Consider the following 11226-nt stretch of genomic DNA (forward strand, 5'->3'; position numbering starts at 1 on the left):
GAAGGAGCAGGGAGGAAAAGAACACGGCAGGTTAGGGATGCAAGAGGGGCTCCTTGCATCCCTAACCTCTGACCCCATCAGGATAGAAACCTGGGATAAATGAGTTGGGTCCCTGCTTCTCCTTTGTAGAGAAAGTGCTGCAAGTTCGCAGAGTTCCAGGCACACTCATACCCACATGTGAGGACAAAAGCAAATGCCAGGAAAACGGTAAAAGCCCTTCTTTGCTTCTTCACCATTTTAGGTGTACAGTGTGAAGTTTGTAGGACAGTGCCTTGCATGTGGTGAGGACTCTATAAGTGTTTATTAAAAAAATAAAACCACCCTCCCTGAGAAAGCCAAGCACAGAGGGTTTTGCTGTGTATCCTTTTTAAAGTCCCTCTGACTAATTCAAGTATTTGTTGATTTCCAGCCCATAGTTTCAGTCAACCCCGGCGGATTTTCAAAGGCTTTGGTATGCCATTGGCAAAACACCCTTCAAATGAGGGAAGAGCATTCCCCAGACTTGCAGGGGCCTGTCGGAGGGCAGCTCAGAGCTCTGTCCCACAAGCGCCAATCGCCTGCTCAGTGTGTGTGTCGGGGGGGGGGGGCAAGGCAGCTCCCCAGGGCCCCCTGCATGTTTGCCCCACCCTTCCTGCCAACCCCAGCCAGCTTGAAATTACAACTCCAGCTCGCACGGCCCCTTTCCTTCTGCGTCTGCTGATCGTGCTTCCTCCCAGCACCATGGGGGAAAACTGCAGAGCAAGGCTAGGCTGCGTCCGGGGTCCCAACAGTGCAAGGGGCTACCTGAGGACCAAGACATAGCCCAGAGTAGGCCCACAAGCTTTTCTACCTATGCTACAGCCCAGTTTGTGTGAAGCCCTTGCACCAGAAAAATCAGCTCCAAGGGCCCACTTACCACCATGACCCAAGTAACAGCAACAGGACACCACCTCCAGAAACCACCCCAGCCAAGGCAGAGTGGTTGCTTTGCTTGTGGACATTTGCGTTCCTACCCAGGTCTGTTTTCAGTTGTGGGGTTTGACAGTCCCGGAGAGGTGGGGTGGCCCTCCCAGAGGCATAAGGAAGCTCCGGCACACATGCCACAAGAGGGTGGGGTGGTGTACCCAGCTCCCCAGTCTGCAGAGGGGCCGGGCTCCTCTATGGCTCTGCAATCCTGAGATTCCAGCCGAGATCAAAGCTGGGACCCAGAATTGAGGTGGGGGCAAGATTCTGCTGACTTTGGGTGGAGGCAGGAAAACTCTTCCGTTGGTTCCTCCCTGAGGCAGGGCTTTGTGCGGAGGCGCTGGGGCTGGCACATGGTCCATCTGCCCTTGCCCATCCTGGCGGATCTGGCTCTGTGCTCCCAGCTTCTGCCCAGTGAATAGGGTGATTCATGCTCCAATTATTGCTCCCCACTTTTTGTGCTGAACATGCATGGGATAGAAAACCTGCAAAGGCGAGGACATTATAACTTTCTTTCTCTCCCGGAGGGGTACAGGGAGACAGGGGCAGGGCACAGGGGCTGCTAGGTGCCGAGTGCTCTCAGGGCTAGGACTGGTGGGAGAAGAATGGAGCAAAGTGCAAAGGATGAAGAGTCATAAGCTCTGTCTTCAGAGGGTGCCCAGGCTACAGGGGACAAGGGATCCGCCTACTGAACATGGACCCAGGGACAGAAGCAGGTGGATGGGACTCAGACACTTGGCATGGGGCTAGGGAGAGCCTCACACCAAGATCTGGGGAAGGGGTGGAGGGAAATGCCTTATGTCTGCCAGTTCAATTAAAAAAATGTTTGCTGGGGGCGCCTGGGTGGCTCAGTTGGTTAAGCGACTGCCTTCGGCTCAGGTCATGATCCTGGAGTCTCGGGATCGAGTCCCGCATCGGGCTTCCTGCTCAGCAGGGAGTCTGCTTCTCCCCCCTCTCATGTGCTCTCTCTTTCTCATTCTCTCTCTCAAATAAATAAATACAATCTTTAAAAAAAAAAATGTTTGCTGAGCACCTCCAGTGCGTCGGGCTGGGCTGAGCATGGGGTGGCCATGTGAAGGGGAGCCGGGTGTGTTCCCTAACCTTGGGGAGTGTCTGGTTCGGTGAGACCTGGAGCCTGTGTGCAAAACCAGCTTGTTACCTGTAGGGTCTACCCCTTACATCTTCTATGAGAGGCATAAGGATTGCAATGGGGCTCCGAGGAGGGCACCCTGGCCTGGCATTGCAGGACGAGCCCAACCTTCGCCAATGGACACCTGGATTTACCCTTCTCCCCGCCTGCTCTGTGAGGCACACCTCTGTGAGGGAGGCTAGGGTGTCCTGCCACCCTCTGCGGGGAGACCCGCCGGGCCAGCCACTACAGCTCACTTAGCTCTGCAGTCATCTTTTGCTGATGGGAAAAGCTAGGCAACGTGAGCTGCCATGACTTGGTAACTCCCTCTGCGGGTGCCCAGCGGAGAAACTGAACGAGCTCCGTGTAATCCTTCTCTTCCTGCCACAGTGACATGCCAGGCCGGGGTGGGACTCTCCCACACTGTGGTGTTACCGGTGCCTGGCTTCCCCCTCCGCCCCCCATTATTTATAGCTGTCCATGTCTGGCACTGCAGGAGGGGCTGCCCTACCTGCTGGGGGGAGGGTTCCCACAAAACTCGGACAGAAAAGTTTTTTCTTTTCTTCATTCTGCCGCTCCCCCCCACCCCAAGTCAAGCACCCAAACACTCCCTGCCACAGTTTCTCGCCACCCACACACCTTTGGTCCCTGGCATTGATTCTGAGCCTGGCACACTCTAGAGATTCTCAGCCTGGCCGGAATGCATTCCTGTTCCACCGAGTCCCTCTCTTTCCTCTACACAGCTGGGAGGAGGAGGGATGGAGAGAAGAGAATGTCCCCGTGTCTCGGGAGGGGTGGGGCTTCCCCAAGGGCAGTGGACTGTACCCAGGACCTGTGCGGGGGTGGGGGGTGCATACCCAGATGGTGATCTCCCAGTGGAGAGGGAGAACCATGCTAGGAGTCCTCAGACACCTGCTTTCAGCTTGGATCTGATCTCTCAGGAGCTGAGGGTCCCCCAGTATGTCTCAGGGTCCCCAAGACACTCACATCTGTTCCCCAAGAGGCAACAAAGTGTGAAACTGGCGAACTCGGTAAAATCAATCTCTGAGAGTCTCAGGAATTCTCCAGGCGGGGAGGCAACCCAGACCTCATTGCTCAAGACCTGTGAGGTGAGCTCTGGCCATCGGTCTGTCTGTCTGGATTTACCTGTCCACTGCTTGCTCATTGCAGCCCTCTGTGGTGAACAAGCACATCTTAGCTGATCCCCGGCAGCTTCGAGTCATTTTCCCACAGCTGCGGCTTCCGTGGAGCCAACTGCCGGCCTGACTAGAGATTCTTGAGTCTGGGCTGGGTCCTCATTCCTTTACTCTTGAGAATGTACTCCCTCAGCCCCAAGGCTCTCAATCCATCCCCTACTTCCCCAGGGGTGCTCCCCACCCCGCCCCAGCTCTTAATGGCCCAGTGCTGTGCTGACTTAGAGTCCTGCTTCTGTTTTGGGGAGACCGAGAGGTGGGCCCCACTCAGGTCTGCGGCCAAAAGGAGGGGTGTGGTCTAAGATGGACACTTGCTAAAACTTAAGCAGACCCCTCTCCTCCATGTGGTGCCGTGGCCCACCTGGACAAGCACGGCAGAGGGGTCTCGAAGGAGTCCTCCCTAAGGCAGCTGTGGCCGACTGTGATGCCAGCTGACTGGTCCCCCAGATCTGCTCCATGGGGCCTTCTTGGCAGGATGATCTGTAGACTTAGAATTCCATTTTCCATTCCCCTGGCCTTCAAGGAAACCTCGGGCTGGCGCTTAGAGAAAGTGCAGCGGTCCCCGCGGCTCGCAACGGGGCGGTTCTCCGTTATAACAGGCCGGCAGATTCTCAACATGTTCCTGATGAGATTAGAAGCTCCTGCAGGTATGTGTTTGTGGCAGCCTTCAGCCTGTACCAACAGATACGATGACTCATTTCTTCCCTAGTGGAATAACTGAGGGCTTGCTGGAACACAGCTGGGGGCTGCGGGGGGAGCAGAGCAGCTCCCTCTGAAGAGAGACGTGACTGCCAGGCTGAGTCTAGGGACCTTTTATGAGGGATTGCATGGGGCCCCTGGGATTTGCTAAGCCCCTGCAGGGTCCTGGCGAGGCCAAAGAGCAAGGGGAAAGGTCAAAGCCACAGAAAATACTGAATCAGGAGGAGCTGTAGAGGGCTCAGCCTGCCCCTGTAGGGCGCAAAGTGATCTAGATGCAGGGCTGAGAATGTCCCACATTCTCTGTTTCTGGAGCTTGCGGCTTGGGGAGCCTTTCTGGCCCAAACTCTGCCAGAGAATCTGCCCAGTGGGCTCCAGGATGGTAACTTTGCCTCCCCCAAGAAAGGGAATTCTGCAGTAAAGGACAGAAGTCTATTTTCCCCTCTAGCACATAGCTGAGATGTCAGGTCACGTTGCCTCTCCAAGTGCCAAGGTCACTGCAACAACCCTCTGCCTAAAAGAGTGAAGAGAGCAGATCCCTGCCAGTGGGGGACTGGCTTGGCCTCCAATCCACGGACAGTGTACACCATGCTGAGATGGCGGACGATATCCCTGGTCCTGTAAGGAGCCCTCCGGACATTGGCCAAATGCCCCCTTACTTTCAGCTGTCCTTCTTGGGTGCTCGCAGCCCCGGGGCCCCCATGGTGAAGAGAGACTGGCTGGCAGCATCGCCAACTTTCTGCCAGGACATCAGCGCTGTAAGGCAAGGTTATTCCTAACTGAGCGCAGCCTGCCAGGAAGCAAGCTTTTGCACCCCACACCACTGTGCAGGTGTGATGGTGAGCTCACGGCTGCCCCCCAGGCATGCCCAGCCCACTTAATCATTCACAGCTCGACAGCTCTCCCGCCCAGCCCAGTTCTAGAGAATAAAAAGGGGGGATTGCAGTTCCTGGGTAACAGAGCCACCTTCTGCGTCCTGCTGAGCTCTGTTCTCTCCAGCACTTCCCAACCCCTAGTGCCCGGTACTCTTGCTCCACCAGGAACAAGCCATCATGTCTCGCCAGTCGAGTGTATCCTTCCGGAGTGGAGGCAGCCGTAGCTTCAGCGCTGCCTCTGCCATTACCCCGTCTGTCTCCCGCACCAGCTTCACCTCCGTGTCCCGGTCCGGGGGTGGCGGTGGCGGCTTTGGCAGGGTCAGCCTAGGGGGTGCCTGCGGAGCAGGTGGCTATGGCAGCCGGAGCCTCTACAACCTGGGAGGCTCCAAGAGGATCTCCATCAGCACTAGTGGTGGCAGCTTCAGGAACCGATTTGGTGCAGGTGCTGGTGCCGGAGGCGGCTATGGCTTCGGAGGTGGAGCTGGGAGTGGATTTGGTTTTGGCAGTGGAGCTGGTGGAGGCTTTGGGCTTGGCGGCGGCACTGGCTTTGGAGGAGGCTTCGGTGGTCCTGGCTTCCCCGTGTGCCCCCCCGGAGGCATCCAAGAGGTCACTGTCAACCAGAGCCTCCTGACTCCCCTCAACCTGCAAATCGACCCCGCCATCCAGCGGGTGCGGACTGAAGAGCGGGAGCAGATCAAGACCCTCAACAACAAGTTCGCCTCGTTCATCGACAAGGTGAGTGGGATCCTTTGTGAAAAACCACCATGAGTGTGGAGTAAATGCCAAAGAAAGTGGGAAGAAGGGAGGTTTTCTGACTTTGTGCAAATACCTTCATAGTTGGCCGTTATAGTTTTTTCTGTGTCCTGGATTTGTGGCCCATTTTCTTAGTTAGACCACTTTGTTGGCCGCTTAGAAGAGAGGGTCTTACTCTTCCCCTTCAGAGATGACCTCATACAGGCTCCTTGACTGTGGGGCCAAGAGAAGAGCTCTGTGCTTCCTGTAACAGGGCTGACTGAATAGAAAGGTAGAGGAGTTCATTGGGCAGTAGCCTGAGTATCTTCACAGCTGCCCAGCTGTGTCCAGTGCAGTCTGGGTGTCCTGTCTCCCATAGAGGAGTGAGGGCAAGCACCTCATTCTGGACCTCCACTCCTGGGGCCCAGGACCAGGCACTGCATGGAGAGGTGTAGGGGACCAGCATGAAATGGGAGGAAAACCGGTGAATTGATCATCGAAACATGAAATTCAAGTTTCTCCACCTTCAAACTCTGCCCTCTCCAGGTGCGGTTCCTGGAGCAGCAGAACAAGGTCCTGGACACCAAGTGGACTCTGCTCCAGGAGCAGGGCACCAAGACCGTAAGGCAGAACCTGGAGCCCTTGTTTGAGCAGTACATCAACAACCTCAGGAGACAGCTGGACAGCATCCTGGGGGAGAGGGGCCGCCTGGACTCGGAGCTGAGGAACATGCAGGACCTGGTGGAGGACTTCAAGAACAAGTGGGTCACAGGGAGCAGAGATGGGGCGGGTGATGTCTTCTTGGCACCAGATGTACTTTATAACCAGGCTGCCACTTATGCCTTCCCCACGGGCTAGACGCATGTACATTCCATGGATACCTAAAGTACTGGAAAAAAATATCCTGTCCATGTTTAGAAAGTACCAGCCCCAAGCTCAGTCCCTTGGTACCACCAGCACTTAGCCACCAGCCAGAGCAACAGGCTCAGTGCCCTTGGTACCACCTGGTGAAATGAGCCATCATGTAATCCTTGCTCTTTGGGGCTTTTTCCCCCAGTGTACTTGAAGTCCACAGCATGGGCTCTCTGATGGATTTTCCCCAAACCCAACTTAGTGGCTCAAATAATTTCTTTAGTCCTTATGGAGCAGCAGCTGGGTTGGTAGTTTTTTGTTTGTTTTTTTTTCACAAGGCTGTGATGAAAAAAACACTAGGGAACTTGACTAGATGTGGAGTGGGGAAGAAATAACACAGCTTCTTTATGGGAATATTCCTGAAGCAACTGAATGATAGCAATAACATAATGATTATCTGGTGGGCAGTTACAGAAAAAACCAATGTCCTTATGGATGAGGACCTTGCCCAGGGGCTCACACTACCAGTGCTCCCTCCCTCTCTGCCTGTATGATGTGAGAAGACCCTTCCCAGCGGGAAGGCAGGCTCACAGTGGTCTTCATGCAATAAAGATCCCAGGCCCCACCTGCACCTCATCCTCTGATCAGCACTTCCTACCCTTTTTACAACCAGGTATGAAGATGAAATCAACAAGCGTACCACTGCTGAGAATGAGTTTGTGATGCTGAAGAAGGTGTGTGGGTAGGAGACAACCCATAGCCCATGGCTATGCTGTCTTAAGGTGTCGTTCATTTAAGTCAGGGTAAAAATCGGATGCAGTGCCAACCATCCCTGTTTCTCTAGGATGTGGACGCTGCCTACATGAACAAGGTGGAGCTAGAGGCCAAGGTTGATGCCCTGATGGATGAGATCAACTTCATGAAGATGTTCTTTGAGGCGGTAAGAAATGTCTTCTATTTGGGACCTAGAGACATGGGCCAGCACCAGGAATTAGGGGCTCCAGGACTGACTTCGGTGGTTCCTAAGCTGTGCACACCTCTTTCTCTCCTCCCCCTTTGGTACTACTCATACTTTATTACTTATGAAGCCAACACTTTAAAAAAAGAAAGTCAAATTTAAAGTAAAAGATCTCTTCAACAGTCATTTTGTAGAGTGAGGTTTGGAGTGCTTTACTAAAGGCACACCTTTTCTGGCCACCTTTCCTTTTTGGAGTGGCATCCCCTCCCTGTTTTCTCCCAGCACACAGTCCATGCAGCTAGACTATTTTAAAATAAGTTATGGCCCAAGAAGATGCGAGTCTGAGAGGTTACATGATAGGGGTTTCTTGGAGGTTCAAAGTTGTTAAAGTTTTTTAAAAATTAGATTGAGTCATGATCTGGATTGTTTATTAACTTAATTTTTGATGTAGGTGGTTATTATTTCTTTTCTCAAGTTGACATACCACAATGGGTAGAAGATTTGAATGGACCCAACATTAAATAACACAGAATGACTGACTTCAAATCTCCCCACAGGAGCTGTCCCAGATGCAGACGCACGTCTCAGACACGTCCGTGGTGCTGTCCATGGACAACAACCGTTCCCTGGACCTGGACAGCATCATCTCTGAGGTCAAGGCCCAGTACGAGGAGATTGCCAACCGCAGCCGGACGGAAGCCGAGTCCTGGTACCAGACCAAGGTGGGTGCTGTGGCAAATACTGAGTGAAGGGATGGACACATGTCTAGGATTCCAGGCCATTGACAAAATGCTAAGGATGGGGCTCCTGAAACTTGCTGAGGCCTCGTGGGGTGACTTAATGGGAACAGTCATGCATACATTTGCCACATAATTTCAAGAACCTTAAGGAGAATCTCATTCTGAATCCCACACCTGGGTCTCTATGAAAACAAAAGCACTAAAGGGAAAATTATCTAAGATCAGGTCCACTTGGACAAAGCTGAAACCAGCTCCAGGCCTCAGATAACACTACTTGCCACCTCTTGGTAGCTCCTGCCTGTGAGCTTTGAGAAAGTGTTTCCATTCTCAAATAAATGGGGTCTTTCCTCTTTTCTGGTGACCTCAGTATGAAGAGCTGCAGCAGACAGCGGGCCGGCATGGGGATGATCTCCGCAACACCAAGCAAGAGATCTCTGAGATGAACCGGATGATCCAGAGGCTGAGAGCCGAGATTGACAATGTCAAGAAGCAGGTAGGGAGAGGTCACAAGAAGGCAAGGAAGGGGCCTGAGCTCTGAAAGGGACACCTGTTTTGTCTTGTTTTACTTTTTATAAACACATACACACACACACACACACACACACACACACACCCCAGAGCTGGAGCAAGTACCAGCATTTCAGTGTTCCACCATCCACAGTGACCAGGACAAATGTACTGGCTTCTCCCCGGAATCCCAGAAAGAGACACTTCAGGCCTAGGTCAGCTACTAAAGGGTTCCCACTCACTTCTTTCCCTCTGTAGTGCGCCAACCTGCAGAACGCCATCGCTGATGCCGAACAGCGTGGGGAGCTGGCCCTCAAGGATGCCAAGAACAAGCTGGCTGAGCTGGAGGACGCCCTGCAGAAGGCCAAGCAGGACATGGCTCGGCTGCTGAGGGAGTACCAGGAGCTGATGAACACCAAGCTGGCCCTGGATGTGGAGATTGCCACCTACAGGAAGCTGCTGGAGGGCGAGGAGTGCAGGTGGGCAACAGATGGCTGACTTCACAAGCCCAGGATGGCCTCACATTTAATAAAATGGAGCTTCTTCTCCACTCCATCACACACACAAGTGACCACTATTTGTACATAATAATTATTCTTCACTAATCCAGTTTCAATCTGACACCTAGGCATACAGCTGACCTACACAATGTGGCCCCAACTCACTTTTCTGACCCTGTTCCCACCACCAAATTCCTCTCCTTCAAGCAATTCAACAAATGTCTTCCCCACTCTTCAAGTACCACTTCCTTCAGAAAGCCTTTCATGATTACTCCAGCTGAGTTAAATTCACTTGCCTTTGGATTCCCAAACTACTCCATTTTCTGCAATCTTCTGACACTACCCATTGCGTCCTTCCTTAGAAGTATTTCTGTCCATGCCAAATTCCCTCAGAGCATGTAAGCTCCTACCAGGCCAAAACTGCTTCATACATATTCAGAGTTCCCACAGCCTCTTACTCATGCTTTCTGATAATGGGTGGAGGAGAATGTGAATTGCAATCTTCTTCCAATAACCTGTTTCTAGGTCAAACAGGCCAACACTCCCCTTCATTGGGAAGTCACTCTAGAGGGCTATCTCTTTCTCTAACGTAAGCAGCTTTGGGGCATGCAGGCTCCTTGCTTGTAGAACAAGCTCTAAACATGACTAGTACTGTCTTTTGGGGAGTTTTTAACTCTTACTTTAATTTTTCCCATTTTAGACTGAGTGGAGAAGGAGTTGGACCAGTCAACATTTGTAAGTAACTTTGAACAGACCTTCACAATGATAATAATATGGGGTATTTGGTGCCAACTCAGAATCCTGTTGTTTCTACATACCAGAAACTCCCATCCCAACATATGGTTTTTTAATATATTTAAAGAGAAGGAGGTGGTGGAGGGGAAAGAGCACAGATTGAGACATGAACCAACATGGCTCATGTCTTATTTCTTAAAGCGTAGGCCCAGTATCCCATACATCCTGTACACTCTCCCCTTGTTGACCCTACCTCCTGAGGACTTAGCACCATCCCTTGCCTTCTAAGCTCACCAACCTTCTTTTAGGGACCTTAACTAAATGGCATAGTCCCGAGCCTCTTTGCTCCTCTGTGAAAGAGGCCAGGGACAGTGTTAACACTAGTGGGATCAAATAACTGGGACGTGTAGGATCAATCTAGCACACTGGTCTCACCAAGTCCTCCCTCCTTTCTCTGCAGCTGTCATCACAAACAACATGTCCTCTGCCTACGGCGGTGGCAGTGGCTTTGGTGGTGGCCTCAGTGGAGGTCTTGGCGGTGGCCTTGGCGGTGGTCTTGGTGGTGGTCTTGGCGGAGGTGGCGGTGGAAGCTACTACTCCAGCAGCAGTGGAGGTGCCGGCCTGGGCAGCGGGTTCAGTGTGGGGGGCTCTGGCTTCAGTGCGGGCAGTGGCCGAAGCATGGGGATGGGCTTTGGCAGTGGTGGGGGCAGTAGCTCCAGTGTCAAGTTTGTCTCCACCACCTCCTCTTCCCGGAAGAGCTTCAAGAGCTAAGAGCCTGCTGCAAGTCACACTGCCTCCCAAGCGCAGCAACCCAGCCTGTGGTGACTGCCTCTTCCAGGCAGTTGCCCAAGCCAAGTTTTCTTTTTCTGGAGTGTGGTCTAGACCAATGTATTGCAGAGCAGCATTCTTGGTTCCTGGAAGGGTCTAATCCCCGGTCTCTAGTCTCCCATGTTGTGATTCTATGTTCTGCTTCAAATCAGCCTTTAGGTCTCTATAGCACAATCCTGGATGAGAGAAGAATCCAAAGTTTTCTGGTATCTAAGCTTTCAGAACAGGGTCCCCATCCAAATCCCAAATTTTGTTCTGGTTCTGACTACCTCCAGAGTGTGTTCAATAAAAATGCTTTTATAATATAAACTGTTGTGAAGAATTATTTTTTCAAGGTCTACAACCAGCCTAGAGACCCCATGAGGGTCAATCTGTCCAGATGTGATTGGTTCCTCTGATGATTCCTGGGGAGAATGGAATGATCTTGAAGGCAAAGTGGCCAACGTGGGCAGTCCAGAGACTCCAAGAGGCATGAAAAGATGCTGCTAAAACCTCTAGAATGAAGGAGTGTCTGGACTGTAATTTGGACAGATTTTAGA

The 11226-nt window shown here is 52.4% G+C and overlaps 1 protein-coding gene across 2 annotated transcripts; it reads left to right on the top strand.

The window, feature by feature from the left end:
• Positions 1 to 4903: 4903 nt before the first annotated feature.
• Positions 4904 to 10996, top strand: KRT5 (keratin 5). Of its 2 annotated transcripts, none has more exons than XM_044915404.1 (9): positions 4904 to 5570; positions 6114 to 6328; positions 7093 to 7153; positions 7264 to 7359; positions 7935 to 8108; positions 8494 to 8610; positions 8883 to 9103; positions 9825 to 9859; positions 10320 to 10996. In XM_044915404.1, the coding sequence occupies exons 1-9, from the start codon at positions 5013 to 5015 to the stop codon at positions 10628 to 10630; spliced, it is 1788 nt and encodes a 595-aa protein (XP_044771339.1). In that variant the 5' UTR covers positions 4904 to 5012; the 3' UTR covers positions 10631 to 10996. The 2 variants fall into 2 exon arrangements, with proteins under 2 accessions (XP_044771339.1, XP_021542345.1); XM_021686670.2 differs by having other exon boundaries at positions 7935 to 8099; positions 8485 to 8610.
• The last annotated feature ends 230 nt before the right edge of the window (positions 10997 to 11226 follow it).

Source organism: Neomonachus schauinslandi, chromosome 5 (assembly GCF_002201575.2).
Source record: "Neomonachus schauinslandi chromosome 5, ASM220157v2, whole genome shotgun sequence".
NCBI lineage: Eukaryota > Metazoa > Chordata > Mammalia > Carnivora > Phocidae > Neomonachus > Neomonachus schauinslandi.